Source organism: Otolemur garnettii, unplaced genomic scaffold (assembly GCF_000181295.1).
Source record: "Otolemur garnettii isolate 467f Iridium unplaced genomic scaffold, OtoGar3 scaffold00160, whole genome shotgun sequence".
Lineage (NCBI taxonomy): Eukaryota > Metazoa > Chordata > Mammalia > Primates > Galagidae > Otolemur > Otolemur garnettii.
The window spans coordinates 1,102,903-1,130,538 of NW_003852555.1; the positions used below are offsets into that span (position 1 = coordinate 1,102,903).

General features: G+C 44.3%; 1 protein-coding gene across 1 annotated transcript in view; it reads left to right on the forward strand.

Annotated features, from left to right (window-relative positions):
- Nucleotides 1-277: 277 nt before the first annotated feature.
- The window catches only part of PRDM6 (PR/SET domain 6), a 99,672-nt gene continuing 72,313 nt past the window's right edge, over nt 278-27,636 (forward strand). Inside the window, exons 1-2 of the mRNA XM_012811477.1 lie at nt 278-860; nt 9,698-10,005. Coding sequence (XP_012666931.1) covers nt 278-860; nt 9,698-10,005 — 891 coding nt within the window. The remainder of the gene's footprint in view (nt 861-9,697; nt 10,006-27,636) is intronic.

A 27,636-nucleotide genomic window follows, 5' to 3' on the forward strand; every position in this document is an offset into this window, starting at 1 on the left:
CCTCGCGGAGTGGGAGCTGGGCGCCGCTGTCTGGGAGGCGGAGGCGGGTGCTCGCAGCTCCCTCTGCGCGGCGCCGTGGCTTCGGAGTAAACTTTGTGCCCCGGCGGAGTTGGGAAGAGGGAGCTGCAGATCTGGGCTGCGGCTGGCGGAGACACCGCCTCTGGCGCTCGCTTCGAGGTCCCGGCGACCCTCTTCTCATCCCCTCTCGCCCAGGCCGTGGGTCCAGCTCACGCACACCCTCCTCCCTGCCCTCTGCCCCCAGCTCGAGGCGTCGGACATGCTGAAGCCGGGAGACCCCGGCGGCTCGGCGTTTCTCAAAGTGGACCCAGCCTACCTGCAGCACTGGCAGCAGCTCTTCCCGCACGGCGGCGGTGGCCCGCTTAAGGGCGGCGGCGTGGGTCCCCTGGGCACACCGCAGCCCCTGCAGCCGCCGCCACCGCCGCCGCCGCCTCCGGAGCGCGCCGAGCCTCCACCGGACAGCCTGCGCCCGCGGCCCGCCTCTCTCTCCTCCACCTCGTCCACCCCGGGTCCCTCCTCCACCTCGGCCTCCTCTGCCTCCTCCTGCGCTGCCGCCGCCGCTGCAGCCGCGCTGGCAGGTCTCTCGGCTCTGCCGGTGTCGCAGCTGCCGGTTTTCGCGCCTCTAGCCTCTGCCGCCGTCGCCGCTGAGCCTCTGCCCCCCAAGGAACTGTGCCTCGGCGCGGCCTCGGGCCCGGGGCCCGCCAAGTGCGGCAGCGGCGGCGGGGATGGCCGGGGCGCCCCGCGCTTCCGCTGCAGCGCGGAGGAGCTGGACTATTACCTGTACGGCCAGCAGCGCATGGAGATCATCCCGCTCAACCAGCACACCAGCGACCCCAACAACCGTACGTAGCCGCGGCCCGCGCGCTCTCTCCAGGGGCGCCGGCGCGGGCGAGCCCGGGCGCCAGTCCGGGAGGCGGGTCGGATGAGGGTGACACCCGGGTGGATGAAGGAGGGAGCTTGGACCGCTCCGCTCCCTCCATGTGCCTCCCAGACCACTGTGGCAAAAGTTTTCTGGCGTTGGAGAAGAAAGGAGATCGTACAGGATGGCAGGGTGGCACTTCGGGGTTACCTCCCTTCTCCTCTGCTCAGCCCCAGCTTTACAGTCCCAAGTACTTGGGGGTCAATATAGACTTCCGTCCTCCTGCAGGACACTGCCCAGGGCCGGGTGGGTACTGGCTGCGCGCGGCAGGGAGTGCCTGGACGGCCCCGCCTGGCCCTAGTTGGGACTAGGGAGGGACGCTTGGAGTTTTGGGGGAGCGTGGAAACCAGGGCTTGCTTCTACTTCTCTCTACCCTACCTCTGAAGTTAACTGCGGTCAAGTCGCTTTCGGGCCTCGGGCTTGTAAGGAGACCGCTGGGAGCTTCTGGCTGTCAGGGCCTTGCTGGACTAGGAATTTTGGGTGACACCGAGTCTGTCTCTTCTTTAAGGCAGGCGTGATGCTTAGGTCTACTATTTATTTAGAAAAGAAGGAAAAGAAAAAACTGCCTATACTTACAGAGAAGAAAACTTCCGACTTAGGTCAGAGTCATTCTCTGCGGATCCCACATTCTCCGCGCACCCTTGACCCTGCAAACGTTTGAAATTCGTGTTGGTTTATTTATTTATTTTAGAAATTCGGGTGATAGTAATTTAGTAAAAGAAGTTTACTCCTTTGTCCTTCAAGTAAATAGCAAATGCCTAACTAAATAGAAGACTCCCTAGCTTGGGTTCCTGTATTCACAATTTTCAAACGCTTATCACAAATACAGTTTCCATTTTGAAGCAAAACTCTAGATGGAGATCAAGTCTATCGCTTCCTATCTGCTTCTTTTGGGGTAGTTTCAGCGGATATAATGTGTGTTTACACCCAACCTTTGCGGTAAGTGTAAAATATACTTTCAGAGACTTCTAGAGATAACATTAAAACCAGTTAAGAGAGTCGTATTGAAAGCAGTATGGGACTTGAAAGATTAGCCTTGATTTAGTTATTTTCTTCATTTTATTCCTTTGTCTGGCTGCTGAATGAGAAAAGTTGATCATAAACATTTGTTTTTATTCTATTTTGAAGGAGTTGCTTCTGGCAGAATGTCTACCACTCCGTGAACTCCTTAATTCATTGTAAAAGCAAAATAACTTCAGTTATAGCCATTTAAAGAATTCCCAAAGTCGTTGCTTTGATGAAAAAACACTGGGCATCAGCCTAGTGACCGAGGTATATTAATGTTTTCTTAATGTTAAAGATAATTGCCAACAAAAAGGAACAATTGTATTTACTTTTTTCCTTTCTAGAGTCTGAGAGTAAAGAGCTGGTTTAAAATGGGGGCTCCGATGTGCAGTTAAGAGGACTATTATATTTCAGTTTCCAGAAATTTTGTGAAATTATAGATTGTCTAAATGGATTTCCAAAAATACTTTTTTCCTCCTGAATTTCTTGAATGTGTTGTTTTCAAAGCAATTAATTTTTTTTTAATGTGAAATAAAAAGATTTGAAAGGCTTTGGAAAAGGCATTTCTTGCTACTGAGTAAAATACAGTTATTTTACTGGAAGTGTTTTAGCAAGCTTGTAGTTTCTCTTCTGAATTAAATCTGCGAGCGGAAAGACATGAGCAACACACCCAAAGCCCTGGCTGTACGCTGAGCTCCCTAGACTGTTTACAATGCAGTATTGAGATTTAATACATTTTCACTAGAGGAAACTTAGACTAATCAGAGAAAGAATTAGGATAGATTCCTAATTAATATATGACTATTGAACCAGTTTACTGCCTAGGTAACTTTTTTGTAGTTGGAGGAAGTGAATTATGAATTTATTTAAATTATTCTTATTTGTTGTGTTGACCTTCTGGTATCTCCTTTTTGAGTCCACCGGACTGCGTTAGTGTGCAGGGCGAAAGACTGGAAAGGAGGTTAGATTATCCTGTTAGAGGGACCCCACCCTGCTCACTAATTAAAGGGCAATTGAGAAAGAAAATAGAAAGCTGAGATAGGTCTGTAATGCTGAGATAGGTCTGTAATGCTGGGAGACCAGGTCTTTCATTCTTCCAGGAACTTCTCTGGGCAAGCAAGCTTAGGCACTCATTTGAAACCATGGGATGTGTTTTACAGAGATGAAAGTGATTGAGCCTAACTAGGGGCTCAGAACAATTCAGAAAAGCAAAAGATTGAGAAACTTTTCTCTGACCCTTGACAGGGTGAAAGGGGTGGGGACAGCATTACTTGAAAGACTTAAAAACAGAAGCTTCTCCTGATTCCTGAGTTCTGAGAAAGGATAAGGTGAGAGGCAGGGTAGAGGCAGGGGGGAAACTCTTATTAATCTGCCATACCTAGGTTTCCTTAGTTTTCCTTTTTTCCATAAGAAAGGCTGTGAAGTGATCACTCAACATTGCTTCATTTTGTCACTTTGTACTTTAAAAAGCATTGAGTCATTTTCTCTTTTTCATATAAGGCAAAACAAACACAAATAACCTCTCTCTTCCCTGTAGCTAAGTAACTTTTTGCCTGGGATCAGCAATACAGGACACCATTGCTCTGTAAGGAAAGAAGTTACCAATGCTTGTTTCACCTTGAAACTTTATTGGCATCTATGGCAAATGCCACAGTGAAGGAGCTTTAGTCCTCTCAAACACAAAAGAATTTTAAAACCGCAGAAACTGTGCAAACTAGCCCAGGGGAGCTCTTCTAGAATGTTTATTATCTAACTGTATCAATTTATTCTGTGACTGAAGTATACTTTCTACTGAAGCTCTGAATGTTTACTGAGCTGCTCCTGAAGCTTTCTTCTCTTAAAAGTCAAGTGGTGCGAGGTGTAATATAAATGAGGGATGGGGCCCTTTCTTCCCCTTCTTGTACTACTGCCCTTATTTACTACTGCTTGCTCCTAGGCATGGGCCTTTGCTTGGGTTCTGGGAGCTGTGTTGGCTTTTTTAAGGAGGATCCTGGGTTTCCTGTCAGCTGAGCTTATTACAGAATAACTTTCCATACCTTTTTGTGAAGATGTTCCTCTGTATTACTTGGGAGGGAAATGGGAGTAGAGCTCTTCTCGGTTGTCTCAGCAGAGTTAGGCCACCCTGTGTCTTTCCCAGCTAGGGCAGGGGCTCTGTCCTCTTTCCATTTGCAGAAGACCTCCTGTGCAGGGAACAGCACCTGGAACAGCGCTGGCTGGTGTTTGAACAGGTTTGGGAGCAGGACCCCAGGCTTCATTTTTTGGTTGCGTCTTCTTTTTAAGGATTTGGGGAGAGGTTCTGGGGAGAGAGAAGGAAATGTGGGCACAACACTGGTTTGTCTGTCTGTGGGAAGTGTGCTATGGGGTTAGGGAAAGAGATGAAAGGAAGGTGAGTGGTTTTTTGACTTTCCAGTAATGTCTTCCCACCCAGTTCCAAGATGCAAGTCTGTTTGGGGAGCTTTAGGCCACTAGCGGGCTGTTCGTGGCACCGAGGCACATCTCGCTGTGTCGCTACCGCCCAGCGTCTCCGTTGTCAGCGAGCAGCCAGCAACTTACATGGTCTAGTGGGAGGGAGCTTCAGCATCGGTGTGTGGGCTTTCGTATTCTATTTTTCTTCTCTTTTTCTTTTTGTGTGCAAGCTCAGCCCCATCCAGTAACACACATGATTTAACTATTTTACATCTTTCGTTATCTAGCGCCCTAAAACTGAACATAGAGCCATATATTAGATTGAGGTTAGAAGAGGTGGCGACTGTTTATTTAAGGTGATAAAATGGTCCATCAGCAGTAATCTCCATCGATATGTGCCACCAGGAGATGAAGGATGAGGGGACAAGCCACAATTAATTGCCCTATAGTTTTGTAGGAGAGAGTGGAGCCAGCCCAGACCCGCTTCGATCTCCTCTCGCGGCTCCTATTCATCATCTCCGCATTGTATATGGCGGCCTCGCAGGGGCAGGGGCCAGCGAGGTTTATCTCCACGCAATATTCTCTCACCCTCACACACTGGCGCTCCCATTTAATTTATTAATACAGTCATCGGGAGACAAATAAAACCCACGTTTTCTCCCTCCCTCCTTCTTTCCGCCCTCTTTGTCTCTCTCCTTCGAGGTCCCAGGGCCAAGCCCCCAGCCAGGCGGGGCAGAAAGAGCCCAGCGCTTCTGGGGTTTCGCGGGGGGTGGGGGGTTTCACTCGGGTGGAGGGAAAGTCCTGGAGCAGACTCCCCGTGAGCTGGGCGCGACCGCAATCGGCGCCCCTGGTCGGCGGCCGGGTAACCCGCCTCGCCTTTTGATCTGTTTCTAGATCAGCTCTGGGATCTTGGTAGACCCCATCCTGGTGGAGGAGGAGGGCCGGGTGGGTGGCGGGGCGCAGAAGGGGCTCAGGGGTGGGGGTGGCGTCACTGGCCACGCCTGGTGCTGGAAGAGAGCCCCTTCGAGGGCAGGAGCGGGCGAGGCCTTCAAAACGCAGCCTTAGGTTTGGGGCTAGGCCAGGGCACCCAACCCCGCGCATCCCGCCTCTGCCCCCACCCCCATCTAGCTGGGGGTGCGGAATGCAGGGGGCGAGCGCAGGCTGGGGCGTGAACCCTGCGCTGGAGGTTCCCTGCGGGCGCTCTGCTGGTCCTTGGCGGGTCAGCCCAGCCCCCCTCTGGGGCGCACGCGGCGCTGCCAGCAGGCGGCACTCCGGGGGCCGTAGCGCCTGGGCGGGATCGATGGGCGACGGCCCCGCAGGGCTTGGCCTGCGGGACCAAGGGCCGCGACCTCTGCGGCGGTCCGGGAGGATTTACTGCCCGAGCGGGTCTCGCCGCCCTCCGAGGAAGCGGGCTTTCCAGCTACTCCTTGGTTCCCTATACAGAGAGCGGGTGAGGGCCAAATAAGACGTCGGGGATTCATTGGGGAGTGACGACCTGGTGTGGGGGATACTCTGCACGCGCCCACACGCGCCTGTCGGCCTCTCAGACGCCAAAATGACTGAAGCGTTTTATATTTCACCTTTCTAGAATGACATTCTAGAACAGGAAACTTTGGCCTGCTTTGCCCCCTTTACCTTAAAATAGACGCCTTTAAAATTATGAAAGTAGTATGTCACTTGTAAAGACAAACGACACGGAAGGATATGACATAGGGAACGTCTGGTCTGCCCTTCGCTTCACTTGGCCTGGCTTTCTGAAGTCAGGAAACGAACAGGTCTGGAATCTATGGACAGGAGCACCAATAAATCTATTCGAGATAGCAAGGAATCCTGATCTCTTATATTCTTTAATGCTAAAATGGTGTTGCAAAGAGTTTTTCTTAAAGAATATGAGACCGTCTCTCACAAATATAGCTAATTCTTGATGAATAACAGTTATGAACGTGTAAAAAAGTAGGAACATTTGTTTTCTCTTTATAAATACAGAAAGACTTGTATTATGTGTTGCTTAATGCTGTGTGTGTGTACGTATAAGATATGACGATATACATTGTATATTATACATGTTTATAGGTAAAGCATGAAGCTGGCTTCCCCCTCAAACCTTTTCATAGAGATATTTATGTCTAGAAAATACTTTGTTTTGCCTGTTTGTCTCCTTGTGTCATATTTGTCAACCCCAGGAAATGTTACTTGTTCCTCAAGCTCTCCTGGATTTCTGAGGTACAGGTTAGCACCCAAATGTTTTCAGCTTGGGATATTCTGTATATTAAAAAAAAATTAGAACAGAATGTATATTTTTATGACAGTTGGTCAGCTTTTCTGGCAGAATATTTTGATAAGGCATGAAGTGCTTCACAAATTAAGACGACTAGTGATGGGTGGAATAATTAAAGTGGATTGGCCTGCTCTGCTCTGCTATGCACCTAACATACACGCAGTCTTCTACTGCTGGGGAAAACTCAGTTTTTTCCCTATGCAAAATGCTACCGTTTAAGTTTTTTCAACACTTTGTGGACATAAATAAAACAAGTTAAAGAGGGCTTTTGGAGAACTACTTGGATAAAGGACTTGGCTGTAGTTTCGTTATCATATATGACGAATATCAGGTGTGTGTTTCTTGTCTGTGGGGCAGTGGCTGGAATTGCTACCTTTACTCTTTATTACTGGTGTAGATGATGTGACACTACATGTGGTGATGTTGCAAGTCAACCCAGTCTCTGTTAGAGGCTGCTGGGGGAATGGATACTAAATATTCTTGCTTCTACCCTTTGCTTCATTGAGTCAACCAGAAAGGAAAGATCCGTTAAACCAACTCCCTGGGGTGATTTATTTTTATTTCCATGGGCATATTGCCTTTGCTTATCACCATTTGTTTTTAGACATTTTTGCTAAGGTGCTGAAAGGTTTACATCTAAAGTCAAACACTAACAGTCGCAATTATGGACATTATCTATTTACTTGCCTTTTCATTCTCTTTCTTTATGTCCCCAAACTCAAGAGTGTGGGAAAGAGAGAAACTTGGGTAACTCAATCATGTTACAGAAATTATTGCGACCCCCAAATAAAACAGTTTCTGCAGTGAAATATTTCAGTTCTATTGATTGAATCATGAGTTTGGATACAAAATTCTTCCAGCTTTCATTAGTCTTCCCACATGTCTGGAAGGAATTCCATCAAATTCCTGGAGGCTGTGGAGTCAGGCAGACCTGAGGGAATGATCCTTTCTCTTCCAGCCATCTTCTGGCTTCTGGTCCTTGATCAAGTTACAGTACTGTGAATCCTCAGTTGCCTCATCCGTAAAATGGGAACATGATACTTAGATAATATAATGGTTGTTTGGTTCAAGACAGGTGCCTGGCTGATAGCCATTGGTAATTGGGGTATTATGGACTTTCTTTCTATTCCCAAAATGTCTTAAAGTTTTGATTTTCACAATCAAAAACTTGAGAGGGTATGTAAAGTGTGTGTGTTACAGGTAAGCATGAGAATACTCCCATCTAGGACCTGGGTTAGAAAATGGAGCCTTGAATAAGTTGAACATTTGTTTGTATTGCTGGCAGAGGGGAGCAGAGGAGGACCTTTGCTTGAGAGAGGCAGAGAGCCATGGACATTTCACTAGCTGTGGAAACAGGTTGCTGTTTTCACCTACGATGCTCAGAGACACCTCTAAGAAGAGGCAGTCAGAGGGCCCCCCCCCCTTTCCTGGGCTCTCTTGGGAGGAGTGCAGGAGGAACTGCTGACTGAGGGGAAGGCACAGCTGGCTGGATCAGGAGTCCACTGCAGGAGGATTGCTCACATGGTCAACCTTTGTTGTTGTGAAGCAAATGGCAAAAGGAGGGTTCCCTGGCCATGCTGGGTTCCGTGTTCCTAGAAAGTTTCTCACTGACTCACAAGTTCCTTGGGCGTTTCGGCCATTTCCCACAGATAGGGCACATCCAGGGTGACCCAGCAAGCCAGGCACAGGTGCCCATCATCCAGTTCCGGTTTCACCATCTCTTCCAGCCAGGACTCGCCAGGTGTTAGCCCCAGTGCCATAACCCTGACACTTGCACAGAGCTGCGGTGACTCCCCAGGGAAGCTGGGGCGGGAGGCTGGGTCGCGCTAGCGGGCGCTGAGGCCGCCTCCTGGGGGAAGGCCCTACTGCGCCAAGGCGCAGACACCGCGGCTCCGCCAGGCCCATTAATAACTTGGAGGGCGCTGAGATCCGACAGCACCGTCGCTGCAGGCCCTGCTTCCTGCTGCCATCGGCCCCTTCCCACCCGGTCCGAGTCGAGGGACACTGACCGCCCACTACCGCCCGGCCCAAGGTGGAGGTCCCTTCCGCGCCCGCTACCCTGGGGAATGTCAGAGAGAGACAGTTTCATCAACAGCTCAGTTTACTACACAAGATAATCTCATTTAGCCTCGGGATCAACCATGGGGCAGTGGTTGGGGCCCTCTCCATTGAACCATTACCCTGATCATTAAAGGCCCATTACCCTGATCCCTGATCGTTAAATTAAATATTCATTTCCTTTTGTAGTCTGACAAAAACTTGCACACAAACCCTCCGGAGCAAACCCCCAGTCCCCACCTGTCCCTGTCGGGCTGGAGTGCCTAGATTGGGCACTGATAGGGCCATCGCCATGGAAGGACCCGGGCGCGGGTGCGCCCTCAGCTGCTTGGGGCTGCGTGCAGCTCGGGCTCCATGGGACCCCAGGCTTGCTCTGTCCTATCCTGCGGGTGCTTGGGAGGTGGTGGAAGATTCCTGTGTGTCCCTGGGTCGAGGAGAGTGCGAATGGTGCCCTACGTCAGATTGGTAGCCCCGGTGATTGTTAAACGTCTCCCGTGTAATTGTAAAAAGAGGAAAATGAAATACCTAGGTGACCAGGGTAGAATCTCCGGGATAATCAGATTGGGGAAGAGATGGGCTTTTTTCGTGGTACAAGGATAAATGCACTCTCCAACATCGGAGAGAGAGAAACCACGGGAATGAGCCAGAGAGCTGAAGGAATACAGCGACTGAAGGGAAGGAAGGGCGCGAGAGAGACAGAGACGGAAACCGGGAGGATCGAGGGTCCTGAGCAGAGGACTGCGGGGCGACCCTCACACAGCTCCGCGGGCGTTTGGGGGAGGGTCTGCACCCCTGCCGTGCCAGGCAGATTTAGACGCAGCCAATTCCAAGGGAGCGGCGGGGGTTGGCCTCTCTTCCATTCTGAGGGGTCTCCCGGTCACCTCCTTCCAGGTGGCTTACCCTGGCCTACGGGGTGCTGTTGTTTGGGGTTTGGGAGATTTACACTAGGATGGGCTGTTCGGGGCGGCCAGGTTAACCCTCTCCCTTCCCTCCCTCCTGCGTGTCTCCCGCAGGTTGCGACATGTGCGCGGACAACCGCAACGGCGAGTGCCCCATGCACGGCCCCCTGCACTCGCTGCGCCGGCTTGTGGGCACCAGCAGCGCCGCAGCCGCTGCGCCCCCGCCGGAGCTGCCGGAGTGGCTGCGGGACCTGCCGCGGGAGGTGTGCCTGTGCACCAGCACCGTGCCTGGCCTGGCTTACGGCATCTGCGCCGCTCAGAGGATCCAGCAGGGCACCTGGATTGGGCCCTTCCAGGGCGTGCTGCTGCCCCCAGAGAAAGTGCAGGCGGGCGCAGTGAGGAACACGCAGCATCTCTGGGAGGTAAGTGGCCGGTGCCCAGCAGCTCACCATCGAGCCTTGGCTAGCACAGAACCTGACTCTTGCTGGGTGGCAACTTCACAGAGAGCCTCCCTTGGTCCCCGGAGGGTAGTGGAGAACAGATCGCCTGGTCTGGTAATGCCTTGTGTCTGAAGCACCTGCACTAAGGCGGCTGGCAGAGGAGGGGATCTGACACCATAGCTACGCGGTCAGAGAGGACAGGGCGAGTCACCTTAACCTATCTTTGTTCCAGCTAGGATGCATTTGACTGCTGGTCTTCCTAAATCTTGAGAGAAAGAAAACAGCGGAGGAGATGAAGCAGAGGTTAGGCATTAGGGTGAACGCTGGGTGACCTTTACGGTCCACTCTGAGCAATTCCAGTGTTTCAGCGCGCTGGGCAGAAAGGTGCAGAACCACAGGGAGGAGGAAAGAGAGAGTCAGGCTCTTTTCTTCCCGTTAAAAATTTTGTAAATGCTAAATGGGAGAGACTTCAACATGTTTCACAACTTTCAAAGAGCCCGAGGTAAGCAAATTTTACTAGGAGTCAGAAATCACAAATTTTGCTGCTTTTCTGACAATGTAGAATTATGTAATCATCAAGATTAGAAAATGAAAACACAGGAAACCTCAGCACTTTGGTACAGCCCAATTAGTGATAATACTTTAATGGCAAAATCTTTACCTGAGGCTGTTATTTTAAAATATCCTATTTGAAAAAATGTCAACCTGAGATTTCTCCAAAAGCCTCCTGGTTGATTATTGAGGTTCACTCCTGAGGGGATAGACACTTAGCCTTAGGAATCCTCCTACCTGGTTTAGCCACCTCCACCTATGGAGAGCTATATATTAAGTACAGGATGCTAGAAGTCATATCCTTAAGCAAAATGTAAATCTGACTAGTGGTGGCAGGTGACAGAATTAAGTGTGAATAGCCAGAAAGGAAAGTTTCTTAAATGCCAGTGGCCAAGTGGACCCAGACCTGTAGGCTTCATTAATGGCACATTAACGGTTGTTTCTGCAACAGTTTGCCCCTCACCCTTGGCCGAATGGCTTGTCAAAATGATCAGTTTTACTGTGAGCTGCCTCATATTCAGTAAATAAAACTCATGGGACTCAATAATCCATTTAAATTTTTGCTGAGTGCCCACTCTGGCCAGCACTATATTAGGCCCTGGAGATACAGTGTTGTGATAAACTTGCTATCCAGAACCCTCACATGACTGTTGGGGATGGGGTGCTAAGGTCTAGGGCTCAAAAAGCTTCCTCTGATGGTGGAGGAGTTGAGTGTGGGAGCCCCCCTCGCCCAGCAGCCCAAGATGAGAACATGGCAGCCAGTGGGCTAGCTACTCTGTCATAACCTGCCGGAGTACTGTGCCCAGGCTCAAAGCTGCTGGTTTTGAAACATTTTCTAGTTGGTTTTTGTTTCTGACTAATTAGCTGTAACCTTCAATGTAGTTTAAAGTTTATAAAACACACATAGGCACTTTTCATGTTCCAGTAGTGTTACTAGGAACTCTAATATCATATACTTAAAGGTCTGCCAATACTTTTGTAAGGATAATATAAAGCAGTTATTCAGTCTACAGAGTTGCTCGATCTGAAACGTTACAACTAAATACCATTATATTGCCCTGTGATGAGTGTCTACTTTTAGGGTGCCAGGGGACAAAGCCATAACATGAGAAAGAAAATCCCACAGTTCATTTTGGGGGTGTGTGTGTGTATTTTTTTTCTTGGAAGGCTTTTCTGATTGGGATGTTGGCAGGAGGCCGCTACACATACAGAATATACCAACACATAGAAAGAAAACACTGAAAACTAGGGAACTTTTTTGTGGGGGGGCGGTACCTTTACTTGTGCTTGACGCAGTTAAATTTCTGTTATAAGAAAGACTGGACTTCTTAGTGTCTTTCTTTTTCTTGCTGCTTCGGTAGATGTAAAGTAAATTTTTTTTTCTGTCATTTGAGCATGTGAGTTGAGTGTGTGTGGGGGGGTACATGAGTTGGTTTTGTGTTATAAAAAAGACTTGTTGGGTGTATGCTTGGACAATCTACAAGTTCCTCCTCCTAAATTCAGGACCTGATTCATCTATTTATTTTTATCATCTATAACAAGCATTAGAATACCACACATTTGGGGGGGGGTTGAAGGGATATTAAAACTTCAACCACATAAAATCTATCAGTCTCTTGGGAATCTATCAGTCTCATAGAATGTGACTAACTGGGGCCAGGTAACTTAGTGCTATTTTCCACTTCTAAGATAAAATATTTTTCAAAATAGGTTTTAAATTTTTATTTGTATTAGTAATTTTTAAGATATGAAATAGGAGCTTATTTTGAATTTTTAAACTTTATTATTCTTCTGAAACCTGACTATTTGAGTTAAGTTACATTCATAACAGAAGATTTTAAATATTAAATGGTTTCTTAAATTGTAGTTCTTCCTTTCAAACCTAACTTCCATTGTAAAATTATTAAAATCATTATCTTATTTACATTAGAAAAAATCAGTTATTGGAATATACTACAGGCCTATGGGAAATGTTTGGCAATAATTGTTTAATGACTCATGCGATAATTATCTATTTGAAAAACAGATTCTTTTAAATGTCTTCCGAAATATCAGGTGAACATAAAGCAAATTAAAAAAAAAATAAAAGCAGTTGAATCATAATTGTCTCATTTTAAAAGTTAACTGTAATCATTTCTCTTCTTCACATTTTTTCAAGTCATTTGCTGATGAAGAAATGTCTTTTATATTTAAAGTTCAATACTCAGGTCCTGATGGATCTTACCAGGGTCACTTATCTTTATTTCAGTACAATAAATGGATTGGTAATCTTTTCCCGTCACTGTTTCCAAGTAGATGATGGATTTTTGTTTCAGTTTACAGTTCATTGTTTTTAGTATGGCTGTACTTTATTATACACATGAAGGCTTATTACAGAAACAGTCAGATTCACCTTAGTTATTTCTTTTGTTTAATCATTAAAGGCTGTGTTTTCTTTGTAGAAAAAAAGACTTTTAAATATTTAATAGAAATCAGCCATGGAGAGCTTGTTTGTTTGGTTTGTAAGCATACTATCATTTTTTTTTTTGTTAAAGTTTCTTTGTGTATAATCTTAGTACTTCAAAAATACAGCAATTTCAAGAAAGTTAAATGTAATTATATTCCATTCAATATGTTTGGACTATTTTGAATGTTTATGGGAAATTTCAAGAGTTCTTCTTTTCTTCTTGCTTTTTTTTTCTTTTAGCAATAAGCCAAAGTAATTTTTTTTTTATAGTTTAAGGAGATTAGCAAGCTGAAGTCCAAATTGTTAGCCATAATTTTTGCCAGTTTCTTTTAGAATCAGAATTTTAATGCATTTAAAAAAATAATAAATTCAGATACTTTAAAACAAAAAATTACATATAGGGTGCATTAGATAATCACTCGCCTTGATTATATACATTTATTCCAACAAGACTTGGATGTGTGATACATTTCTAGCTAGTTAACGTAATGGGAAAAAAATCTTGAACGTTTTGCAAAGAAAACAGAATTTTTCTCAGCAATCAGGTCTTATTGATGAGAGTGAGATAATTTTATCCTAATGTGTTTTCTAATAAAGAAGTGAAAAGGCCCATTCGAATCCAACATTTACGAAAACATTATCTCAATTATTAATGTGCCCTTTTTCCCTTGAGATAAATTAATCTAGTTGCACATGGTTTCCCCTTTCTGCTTAACATCAGAATTTAATATGACTGGACCTGAGGAATGTGACCAATGTATACTTAAAATTCTACTGGAATAAAATACGGAAGTTTAAAATAAAGCTACAGTTTAAGATAGGCTAATACGACTCAGGCCTTTCAACTCAAAGTCTGATTTGACAAAAAATTTTAGCAACAATGACAAAATGAATTGCACTTCTTTTCACCCTGGAAAAATTATCCTGCTAACTGAAAAAACGTAGTGGCTTGTTAGGATTACAGTCAAGGTACTAGAAAGGGATTTAATTTTATAGAACCTGTCTTTGCTTGAGTAAATTTGAGTGTCTCATTTTCATGTGGCCCTGTGTGGAAACCTTCATTACTTTTCTTTAGAAAATCAAGGGGGAACATAATGTGGACCCTTTTGTGGTTTGATTTTGTGCCACAATATTTTAGATTTAATAACAGTTCTGCTTTTAAGCAAATGGTCTATTTTTCATCATTACTATTTAGCGTAGGTCAAAAGACATTAATGAAACCCAAACCAATATTAAAAATATATTACACATTACTAAGTTTTTATGTTTCAAAACCATCATAGGTAATTGGTACTAGAAGAAAATGAATTGATTTCATATTTTAAGTGTTGTGTGTATGTTTCTATAAATGACTGTACCCATTTGTATGGACTTAGATATTGAAAAAATCATTTAGAATTAATCATTTTAAATTACGCTAAGATCATTTAAAAGTTGTTCCAGTGATAGTACTGTAATTACAGACTCCATAGCTTGACTTTGACTCATTTTGGCCTGATTCACCAAAACACCAGGGGTTAGAATTATGTGGCTGTCACAGTTATATTGAAGTAAAAATTGTGTTTCTTAGCAATTTATCATTTAATATACTAGTCTGCTTGTCAGTTTGGTTTTGAATATGTCAATTTTGTGAAATTCAAATAATTTTTCCTTAAAAACAAACCATAGTCATGCTACTCCTCTGCTTTAAATTATGCAGAGTAACAGCTGGTGTATCTCCACAGCTTTGGCTCATTTGATTTGAAGATGTCTTTTATAGTGGTGCCCATTTGATAAAGTGTGAGCATTTTGTAGTTTTACATAAACTGTAAAACCATCTGCCACCTCTTGGAATGGTTTCCAGCATTGTGTTAAAAATCAACACTTGGTACTTTAAGTTGGCTTTGAAAAGGCCCATGTAAAGTCCTGGTCCTTTGCTTTATGTATCAGGCTATACTGTGCCACCCTTGGTTTTCTGAGTCTAAGAATGATTCTGCTTTAAAAAAAAATTATAACAACCGTTTGGAAATTCTCAGATTCGTGAGGTTTAGTCTAAACATGCATGTGACACCACGTTGCTTTAGCAGCAAATACTTTATAAAGACTGATGTGTTCTGTATCCACAGGACAATTTTTCTCATTAGTTCAGTTTATCTATTGTTTACAGATTGCTTCTTTTATCAGTAGCATTTTTTCTGTGTGAAGCAGTAATTCACAAATCCATAAAGCCATGTTTTCTTACATCAGTATTTTTTTTCTTCTCCCACACTCACTTAAGAGTAGGGCGTAGCAAATAAAATCAGAATCTCAGAGGTTACCGGATAGATGAAATCTGCCCTTCTCAATCACGGCAGCAAGTGATGTGATATTGTAACACTGGTCCTGAGAATCCTGCCGGGGAGTCTTCTTGTTCCATGGTGTAAGTTAAGGCTGTTTTAATTATTGGAGAAAATTGTTACCAGGAATCACTGATAGCTGTAGTGTAACATTATAGATTTTAATTTTTTTTTGATTGACAGTGAAGCACTGCAAATTGCTTACTAGAGAATCATGCCCACAATATCAAAACTCTTCTCTTTTCAGAGGAGGGATGTAGTACATTGGGAAAGCGGGGAAAACCTTTTGCCTTTCTAAAGAACGCTGTGTGTAGAACAACCAGGAGCCTTCTCCCCCTCCTTTCTCTCCTTTGTAGAATCATATATACTCCCAGATTTCATGAGTTCAGACATTCCTTGTGTATTTACACAAGAAATACAGGCTTCAGTAGAAGTACTTAGCATAAAAGCCGGAGAAGCCAGGGCAGAATATACTTTTCCTTGTAAGCATTTGCCACCTCACTCAGATAAGTTACAGAATTCCATTATCCAAATTGTTACACATGTGTGACAGAGGTTGACCTTTCGTCATGTCAATCCTTTTTGTGTAGGCCCCAGGCTCCAGCCTAATGGCTCAAACCCTGATTTACTCACTATAATAAGGGCAGGAGGTCGAGCAATTGTCAGGCTGCCTGTTCGTACTCTTCTTGGAGCCTGGTTGAAGGCTGTTAACACAAAGCTTTTCAAAGTGAATTTACAACCAGCACCACTGACAGAGGCCAATCAGTGCACCATAAATGTCAGGTTAGTGAGATTGAGCAGTAAGTAAAGCACTGACAGCACACTATTGGCTGGGATCAATTGGCCAGGCTTAACTGAGAAGAGCAATCTACGTGCGGCGGACTTGGGAGAGACCTGAGTGTGTGGCCTGGGTGTCCAGGTGGACGCGGCAGGTTTACCTGTGAGTGGGAGTGGAAGGGTTGGGACATCACACATTTTCTTCAGCGCATCCAGCGTCACCCATGTTGATGTGACCGACGATATGGGAGTTCGGAGTGGCTGAGCCTGCAGACTCCGAGGTTTGGTGTTGAAATACAGTGCAGTGTCAGACAAAAGAGAGAGAGAAAAACTATTATCATATGGGGGTAGCAGACCTGGGGGGCACCTCTAGTGCTTTACAGTTCAGGAAAAGGTAATTTGTCCAAATTGCAAAACTGCAGCAGGGATTTCCACAAGGGCACAGACGCCGCCTCGCGTGCTCTTTTGCTCTTCCTGAGGCTCAGCAGTGTGAGACTCTCGTGGAAGTCACTAATGAGTGATTATGGGGTGAGGGTCTGAATATCCATGAGATGTGGTCTCCCCACCAGACGGAATGTTTTTATCATTTTGTGTAATGACAGCCTGGACAACAATTCATTTAGCTCTGAAGGCATCAGCATTAAAATGGAGGAATCCATTAAAATGCGGTATGCAAGGATTTATAAATTAGGCAATTTCCTTGATTATTGCAATCATTTACAAAATTGATTGTTCCAGTGTGGTATAGACAGATTTCAGCAATGATCATTGACAACAAGCACATTCTCTGATATCTATAGCTACTGGTCACTACACCAGGTCACTATTTCCCCCACTCTGCTGTTCTTGGTCTCAAGGTCAAGAGGACTTTCAAGAAGCTTACAATTATGATGTTTTACTTGTCTTCGGAGGAGACCCATCTAGGCTGTGAGAGCAGGTGCAGGTTGTTCTAAAGGTTACAACACTGTTCTTAGATTTTAATTCAATTTTGAGGGAGGGTATTGACGCTACTGATATGCTTCAGATCAGTAGCACAGATTTTGATATGATGCTAATTTAAAAGGAAATAATTTTTGCAAATTGCATCTGTAAATATTTGTTGGGATGAATACCTAGTATCTAAAGGTCAATAGTGTTTTATTTGTTGGTCCTTAGAGTTCTAATTATCCAATAGATATATTGTAGAGTCACTGGATGTTAGGTCAATTAATTCTGGAAGGCATAATAAAGACATTGTTACAAATGTGAAATGCTCAGAATGATGCGGGTTTCCTATACAAGAACACACACCCGTTCACTGGGTGCTTAATCACTAACCACAAACCACAAAGTTGCCTTTATTCTTGAAGTATCAGAGATGGGCAGGCCAAATGGGTCTGTAGGACCCTGTCCAATCAAAGCTAGCCATGCTGTTTATGCTTAGTGCAAAATAATTAATTTTAGGACACTTACTTTCAATCATCATTTCCCCCTTTTGAAACTTTAACACCAACTGGGGCTTGGAAAATAATAACACTTAAGAAAATTGGTGAACAGTGCTGGGAAGACAAAAAAAAAAAAAAAAAAAGTTTGTCCTGACTGTGAATGTGTACTAGTTTGATCTCCAGGTAATTCTTTGCTTAAAACGGGAACTGTTGTATTCTAGGAAGTGGAGTGGATTGGTGGCACCTTAAGTTTGTTTGAATCTTACTGCTTGATAACTCAGAAGTATATTTTCATTTTCTGCTAGTTGTAAAACTCATTGCTTAAAAATTCAGTAAAAAGGCAATAGTTTTTCCAGGGTCTTGATATTAGCTCCTCACTTTCATTTAAAAACTTTTTTTTCTTTTTAAAACAGCATTTCTGGTTTCTGTTAAGCCTTGAAAGCCACATGATTAGTTCTTTCTTGGGTGAACTGTGAATGAGGGACTCAGGAATACAAATGCTTTTCCCAGTGCCTCTGTACATTTATTTAATAAAGCAAAATCTATAGCCTGCATTTGTGAAATAATGATATGGGATTAAGCCCATTTTATTAAAATGAACAGTGTTTTTCAGGCCCTGTGATCATTTTAAATTAAAGTTGCCTAAGATAATGAAGTGTCTTCTATAGAAACATTCAGTGTAATCTAATTCAGTAGAAACTTCTTAAGTGCTTTTTAATTGGAATCAAATTAAATGTAATCAAGTCATGTTTTCAGTGTCTTGTAAAGCTCCAAGAGCTAAAGTGTTGTTAGCACACTTGGGAATGTTAATGTTTATCCCAAAAGTAATAGCCCTAAATTCTCAGATTTCCATGCATACTTCAAGATGGTAGATAGCTCCTAAGTAAATTCTGTGTTAGAATACAGAGTTTTTGAACTTGTTGTGTTTGTCCCAAAGATTAAAATTCATTTGTGATACAGTGGCTCACACCTGTAATCCTAGCACTCTGGGAGACCTAGGCAGGTGGATTGCTTAAGCTCAGGGGTTTGAGACCAGCCTGAGCAAGAGCGAGACCCCGCCTCTAAAAAATAGCTGGGAATTGGGGCAGGTGCCTGTAGTCCCAGATACTCAGGAGGCTGAGATAGGAGAATCACTTTGCCCCAAGAGTTTGAGGTTGTTGTGAGCTATGATGCCACAGCACTCTGACGTGGGTGATAGGTGAGACTCTGTCTAAAAATACCCCTCAAAACAAAAAACCCTCCACAAATAGTTCCTGGGGGAGAGAGTTCTGAAAAATATTGGGCTGCTTAAGTAAAGCACTTAATTTCAATTTGTTAGAATTAATTACAGTTTAAAATTTGACCCAGGTAATCCACAAAGTGGAAAATATCATTATTAAAATAATGGAAATGAATTTTTGTATTAAAAGCAATAAATGCATAGGCCAGACGTGGTGGCTCACACCACGTACACCTGTACTTACACCTGTACTCCTTGCACTTTTAGAGGCCAATGAAGGGATGATTGCTTGAAGGTAGGAGTTCGAGATGAGCATGGGCAACATAACCCACATAGGGAGACCCAGTCACTACAGAAAAATAGAAAAATTAGCCAGGCATGGAGGCACCTGCCTGTAGTCCCACCTGCTCTGGAGGCTGAGGCAGGAGGATTATTTGTGATGAGGAGTTTGAGGTTGCAGTGAGCTATAATGATACCACTGTACTCCAGCCCCAGCAAGAGAACAAGATGCTGTCTCAAGAACGGAAATAAAACCCAAGTAATTAATTTATATCATGAGAAATTCAAACTATATAAGAGCATAAACCAGGGATAACCATTGCTAATGGTTTTCATGATACCTTTTTTTGAGAAAAGATTTCATACTTTCCTGGGCTAGAGTGAGTGGCATCATGATAGCTCACTGCAACCTCAAACTCCTAGGCTCAAACACTCTTCCTGCCTTGGCCTCCTCTGTAGCTGGGGCTACAGACCTACACCATCACATCCAGTTAATTAAAATTTTTTTTTGTGAAGACAAGCTCTCACTACTGCCCAGTCTGATCTTGAACTCCTGGCCTCAAGTAATCCTCTTGCTTCAGCCATCAAAAGTGCTAGGCCTGAGCTACCACTCCTGGCCTTGTAAAATACAGCATAAAAGCAACAGCTGATGACACGGTTTCCACAGGGTCTCCCATAAATGTTTAAATTTGGCTCACCTGTGAAGAGGTTTTGATTTTTGTTTCTAGTCTCATCCTCCCCTTTTTGCATCTTTCCTGGTGGGAAATTTCATTAGCAGTCTGCAGACCCTACTGATATATTATAGAAACAATTCTACTGATACATTGATATGTTTTATAGCACGTCTTTAATAAAACTCGAGCCTTCCTGGGGTCTATAAGGAGGTTGTAATGGTCCTTAGAGAAGGAAGGAGAAGATTTCTGTTTTCTTGTTTATATGTAAGGGTCTTTGAAATACATTTAAAAGTGGAAGATATTAATTTATCTAGCTCTGAGTGAGACTTTAAGGAAACTAATCTCCTTGTACCTCTTTTCTCCATGAGTGAAGAAGGGTACTACTGGACTGCAGTGGAGGGAAAATATTTATGACATTTGTATAATGAGTGAGATTCCCCCCTTTTTTGGTTGGATTTTAATAGTACATTTAAAGTCTCGAGTGGACTCTGCTCATAAATATAAAAAAACTCACCCTCTGATCAAACAAAATATTGTATCTAGTATACCATGATACGGTTTGGATTCAATCACTGTGAAATCAAGTTTAAATAGTGCTTTAATGCCAATTTACTTGTCACTGCTTACAAGTAAAAACAGATGATCTACTAAGGGGACACCATGCAGAATGGATGTAAAGATATCATTCAATGGCGTTCATTTTTAAAACGGTAATTTTAATGGAAGGCAAGAACAATGTCTACAAATGTTGGGCACATCAGCAGTGGAAATGCCAACTCAAAATCTTCACAACAAAGAACTGACTTACCATATGAAAATGTAAAGAGAATTATTTCATAACATCTAGAAACACTGTAAGGAAGCCCTAAAGCGTGAAGGCCTTTTGACCATGGATCTCAAATCAGCAGCAATTCATTAGGTGGGTTTGACACTGAATATTGGATTCAGGATAGAAAAACATCTTCATGTCCAGCATATTGGGATGTGTCAATAAATATTAAATGACAGCCAATCAACACAGTGGCACATTTGCCACTGTTCATAAAAATACATGTGCAGCTCTGTGTGGGCCAGTGAGTACAGACAAAACAGCACATCATACAAATTCTGAACGTGGGTCAATGTTGCCCTTATAAATAGCAAGAGTTTTAGGTGACAGTGTGTGGTTAGAAATTTAGATGAAAAACTGAACACAAATGCCAAAACATATTATAAAGAACAAAAATGTAGACGAATATTATTTTTTCCTAATACGCATTGATTGCATATGAATCATTTCCACTATGATCCCTGGAGTTGTTACTTTCACGGCAACCTAAAGATATTCCAAATATAGTACCAGCAATCCAGCTTAGACCCTGACCCATAAACCCAGAGGCCTGCAGCCATATCTGCATTTCATGGTCTGCCTATCACCTCTGAATCTAGAATAGCTGGCCATGCTTTGGAAAAGCTGTTAAGCAAATAATAAGAATAATCAGGTTTGTTATGTGCAGAGTTTTGGTTTTGTAAGGAGAAAAGGTTCTGGAAATTAGTTGTATAATAATGAGAATATAATTAATACTATCAAACTGTAGTATACTTAAAAATAGTTACATGGTAAGTTTTACCACAGGTGTATTTTGGCTCCATTTCAGTGATTTTCCTACGCTCAGCAGTGCTCAGACTCCAGCAGATAGAAGAATCTCCAGGAGCAGGGAGGGAAGCACGTTGCAATCTAGGGACCTTCCCCTAAAGGATGCTGAGGCTCAGGGATCTGCTTTCTTAACAAATGCCCCAGGTGGTCTCGGAGCTCCCTTTGAGAACCAAAATGTCAGGCTCTACTTTCTCTTCCTTGCCCCGTGTGGTGCCCCCTTCCTGCCTCTTCCCTTGTCTTTGCTACTCTCGAGCCCATGGTCCTTTGTGCTTCAGTTTCACACCTGGCCCAGTCCTGTTCCTGCGTTAATTTTGTCTCAACCTTGCTCCCCCCACCCCTCCACCTTGGTTAATCTCTTTTGGACATTTCCAATCTCCTCCCTTCTTACCTCTCCTGACTTCCCCAGATATAAATAAATAGACGACAGATGGATTAATGCAGATAGATAAAGACAGATATAAATGTTAAAGAACTACTAACAGACAGCGACGTGAACTCCTGTGATTTCCATCTTTCTCTATTTTGAAACTCCACCTGGTGAGGCATAAGGAAGCAGCCAAATGGCAGAAGGCTTTATGCTGTGTGTAAACTGCAGTGCGTAATTGGTGCCTCAGTAATCCAGGTGTACTGCAGGAGGAGGTGGCCCACTAGAAGGCCTTTCCGAGGGCTGGAGTTCCAGCTGCCACTGGGGTTGAGCTCTGTGACCCCTTGTGGGCCACCTTCAAGCCCTACGCTCTCAAAGCTCACTTTCATATTACCCAGAGACACTGTCCTTTCCACTGCTCCTGCCAGCCCCTTCTGTGTAGTTCTATGTCATATGGAGAGGCCATATGTTCCTTGCATGACATTTGTGATTTGCAGTCTGTAAGTTTTCCATATGCCAACTTCAACTGCTGATGAGCTGATCTTTTCCTGTCCTCCTCCTCGGCTTCCCATTGCTGCCTATTGACGAAAGTAGTCTGAACATGCAGCCTGTTTCTGATCTTACCTCCTCACACCCAGAGAGCTCACCTGTTCTTCTTGTTTCAATTACTCCCTCTGAGGGATGGCTCTCAGATGCCATATCCTGCGCTGATCTCTCTTAAATCCGATACCCTCTGTTGTCTGTGCAACATCTCAGTTCGGAAGTCCTGACGCTGCTTCAAACTGAGTTCGCTAACTGACTCTCCCTCACATCTCCCCAAAGAGGAGTCTCCTTACCCTTAACTTGCAGTTCTCTCATAGTCCTTTTAACCCATGAGCCCAATGTTTTGGAGTTACTGTAATAGCTTTTTTAATGTTTGTATTTCCAGCAGCTAAGAGTATCCTGCATACCAAAGGCACTTAATAAGTACTTTTGATCTGATAGTAATAATAAGAGCTAACATGATTTTGCTGAGACTGTGTGCTGGATATTATGTTAACAGCTTTACAGGAGTTATTTTAATTTATTCTCAGAATAACCCAACAAGGTGAGGACTACCACACCCATTTTCAGATGCAGAACCTCTTCTGATGCAGGCCCAGAGAGGTTAAGTACTTGCTCAGTGTTGTGGGCAGTGAAGGCAGGATTTCACGGAGGTGTGGTGGGTCGTGGAGTCCTTGCTCCTCACCAGCCTGCTCTTGGCTGCCCTTCCCACTGTCTGACTTGCACTCCTAAGGACTCAGTCTCTGCCGCAGGTGCCTGCATTCAGCTGACCTTGGCCTCTGAACCTGGATGTGACCTTTCCCTCCTTGGTGGACATTGCCTTGGCTTCTCAGACATGGTCCAGCCACAGCTTCCTGGAGACTGTGGGGCTCAGGCTCTTGACATGGCCAGTCCACCTTGTGGTTCAGGGCCACAGGCTCCACCTTTATTATGCTGAAAAGTTTAAACTCCCTCCCGAGAAACACACTATGGAGAACCTTCGTGCACGCAGCGTTGTGTGAGTCACAGAAATGGAAAAAGCAACTCTGCCTTCACAAGCTGTGAAGTGGTGGGACCATGAGTGATTCCAGTTGGAAGCAGGGTGCAGACAGGGCTTTGGGAGGGTGCACAGAGGAGACCATGGTGACTTCTTGCTGGAATATTAGGGAAGGAGGGAATATTTGACCTGGAAGACAGAGGTGGCTAATTCACAGCAAGTGAGGGATTGAGAGGAAGATGCTTCTGGGAGAACAGGAGCTGCTCATTGCTGGGTCTCCGCTGTTTTTCCAAGCCCAGCTGTTTCCTCTGCCAGCTCCTTCACTCGCACTCATCACACAGCTTCACCAGCGTCTCAGGATCTTGCCTGTGCTGTTCCTTCACCTAGATGGCTTTCCGATTGTATTCTGGTCAACCACTATAGTTTACTGTTTTAGTATCACATCTTCCAAGAATTCCTTTTGGACCAGTCCTGGGGCCTCCATCACCCTTTCCATGTTCTCTCTCTCCTTCCTCAACCATCCCCCTGAGAATCGCTGAGGTTTTGAGTTATCTCCTAACATTGCTTGTTGTTTCAACAAGTTTGGTAAACTCATATTTGGGAAATAGTCATATTTTAAAAATATTTGCTGTTTATAATTCAGCATTGAATGCAGTGGTCTCCGTTTTTATTTGCTGAATCTGACCGTTTAATTTAAACTTAAGGTGACAATTGGGGGGAGACCTGAAGGAAAAGGGAAGGAATCTTGTGGTTGTCTGGGGAGGCCAGGGTGCCAGAAGCCAGGTGGGTTTGGAGGAGTGTGGTGGGGACTAGGTCAAGGTCACCTGAGTCAGATATTAGATCCTGGAAAGACCATGCATTTTATTCTGAGTGAAGTAGATTTTCAGCTAGCAGTAATTATGAGCTAACTTAACGTTTTAAAAGGACCTCCTTGGGCGCTGTGTGGAGAACAGTCTATAGTTGGGCAAGGGTGGATGCTGTCAGGAGCTGCTCAGAGGACAGGATGTGGCTGGAGAGGTAGATCAGGATTGCAGGCATAGAGCTGAGATTACAGTCCACAGGACGGCTTCAGGTCCACTGGAGGGCGAGGAGAGGCAGGGCTTTGACTAGAGGGGGGCTGAGATGTTGGTGGATCTTACAGAACTCGCGTGCTGGACCTGCAGGCCGAATGGGAACCAGTGACCATGTAGTTGGGTGTACTTTGGATGCCCCGTCTTCTTGCCCTCTGCCAGCAGTGGGAAGAGCCTTCACGGTCACCTTACAGCACAGTCAGGCAGCAGTGGGGCACTGAATGTGTTGGACTCTGTGACATGGGGCCGTTTTGTGTTCCAGCTAAGGCCTAGACCAAAATCCTTCCTCAAAGGGAAGGATATTTAATCTGACAATAAATGTGGTGCCCAAAATCTCATCTCCCTCCTCCAGGCATCGCGAGCCGCGCTGCCGCGTGTATGTGGGTACAAGACACACACAGACTGTCCTCTCGGGCTTCCCGTGTTTCTTGTCATCGCTTTAGTTATGTTTTATGAATACAAAGGTTGGCAATATTTATGAAAGGGAATTTAGTAAATGCTAAAAAATATTTTTAAAAGAAAGAAAAATGAGAAAAATTACTTTGCTGTAATTCTTTGTAATGCAGTTAGTATTTTCTTTCAATATCGACATGGCTACATTGCCGTCTGCCTCTTATAAAATCATGATAAGGTTTCCCACATATTGAACATTTTTTGTGAACATAATTTTCACGAGCTTAATAGGGTTGACTCCGATTGCTGAATATTGGGGTGGTTCTTACCCCCCGCCCACTTTTCCTCCCTCTCCTCCATCCTTTCTTCTTTCCTTCCTTCTGCTGTCTCTCGCCTCACTTTGAAAATATCACTAATCATTTGTTATCCTGAGTGTGCTGCATCGGGTTTGCCAAAACACCTGCGGGGGGAAAGACACAGAGAAACTCCCTCTGTACTAACAACAATAATGCTAAGAACCACAGCGAACGTTTGTCCATCACTTTTTAATTTACAAAGGATTTCACAACTGGTTGGCTGGTTTTGCGGCTGCGCCCTCTCCAATGCAGGCCGTGCTGGGGCCTGTGTGGTGCGAGTGAGATGGGGAAGCTGTGGGTCGGAGCTGCCTGCTCGGTTCCTGGGAAGGTCGGGTGGAGCTGGCTCTTTTGACCTGCGTGCTCCAGGGGAGCTTTCCATCTGTCCAAATGTTAGCCTGGAACTAAACGCCTCCACACAGTGATGAAATCCCTAACAAATGTAGTGACAACGCTGAACATAAGGCCTTAATTTTTTTCAAATTACTTGCATTTACAGTTAATTCAATTTGAATCGTAAGTCACCTCCATGTGAGTGACTCATGTACTCATTATGAGCTTTGCTTTCTAAAATGTACAAAACAGAGGGATTGCAAACTGTGTATAGCCAAGGTAATATTGAACAGGTTTCAAATTAAGAAAGTTGTTTCGTGCCATTACACACCTTGGGTTCCAAACCTGGAGTTATCAAAGACAATGGCGACATCTTCTAAGAACACATTAGATCACTGTCCACAGTGGTTATTGGAGGGGATCGACGTGGAAAGCAAACTCAATGATGTCGTATGAGTGAAAAAACATTTTTTTCTGTTACAGGACATTTTGCATTGTGCCAACTGAAAACCTTTTCCAAATCCAGACCTTTTGGAACCCAGAGGGGCAGAGAGACAAGGCTTTGCAGGCTGTGATGAAAGTGAAAAAGAAAATGACTTCAAAACCAAATAATTTTTACACTATATGATATACTGGAGAGAAACAGTAAGGACATGTCCAGAAAATAACCATATAAATAGATAATTGCTGAAATATTTGGATAATTCTGAGAATAAATGCAGGCTAAATTTTTGGGCAGTGAAATCAGTTTTCCACAATAATTCTGTCTCCCAGCCAGTAATTTCCTTGTTCTTCCTAATTTACTTCACTTCTCTGTAGCTGGCAAATTCCTGTGTTCCAGACCTCGAATAAGCTGGCTCTCCAGCTACCAAGTTCTGTTGTCAGACTTTAGTTTTGCCTCCTGCTTACCGGTCCCTGAGATTGTCACAAGCTCTAAAGCCCTGACAGGGCTTTGGGCTTTCTGAAGAATTTTCCCAGGGGGCCTCCCAGGGCTGCCCAACAGTATTTAAATTTGGACCCAGATCCAGAGTAACTTTAGAGTTATGCAACTTAACAGTTTTAGAGCTCCTAGGAAGGAGGGGGCTTGGGTCTGGGGAAAAGGCAATAAACACACCCATCCCCAGGCTGTCCCTGCTAGGCAGCTTATGGCTAAGATAGAACCACAGTTGGCCTGGCCTAGAAGGCAGTGGTCATTCAAGGTGCCTTTGGTTTTGGCATTTTTTCCCTCTAGCCAGGGGAAAGGAGGGGCATTACTGGCCTGGCATGATGGAAATTTTCATGCTCTTGACTTTGGTTCACAGCAGGTTTGAGTCTGGAAAGTTTAAAATGAGTGTTTTAGCACATTAGAAAGAACTAGATAACCAGCAGGAAGCAAGGTGGGTTTGTTTTTGGTGTCCCTGTCACCTTTCCTGTTTAGTTAGAGTTACTGATGGGTTTTGCTCAGGTTCACCCTGCTGGCATAAGGTCTCTGTTGCCGAAGTTGCCAGAGCAGGGAGTTGCATTTAAAGCAGCCATGGTATGTGACATGTAGGATGAATGTGACGTCCTCAATAGCGTTTGCTCATTTGCTCTGTGTGCATGGTCATTATCATACCAAGAGCTGGACCAGAAATTGTGAAGATGTGTAACGTGTTCATGCAGGCAGTTCTGATTTTGGATGAACTTACAGTGTGACTGGGGTGAACCATTCATTCTATAATTGAATGTATATTTGACAACTTTCTTATGTGCCAGGCACTGTACAGGGTGGTTGTATTAGATGTGGTCTGGGCCCAGGAGTAGCTGTATAATCTATGGGGAACACATGAGATACTCAAGGAAGATATTTAAGTGAAATAAATAAGTCAAAGTGAGTACAGTAAACACTTGATTGTGAAAATCCAGAAGTATAACTAGGAGGTGAGTGAGGGACCCGAGGGAGAGGTGAGTCATCTCAAGCCACCTCTGGAAGTTAGTTTGCAGTCAGGGTTTTCAGGATTAGTGTATATGGAATAGTAACTAAGGGGAGAGATGGAATTTAAGATGGGGATTTAACCCAGGATTAGTATATATGGAATAGTAACTAAAAGGAGAGATGGAATTTAAGGTGGGGATTTAACCCAGGATTAGTATATATATGGAATAGTAGCTAAGAGGAGAGATGGAATTTAAGATGGGGATTTAACCCAGGATTAGTATATATATGGAATAGTAACTAAGAGGAGAGATGGAATTTAAGATGGGGATTTAACCCAGGATTAGTATATATATGGAATAGTA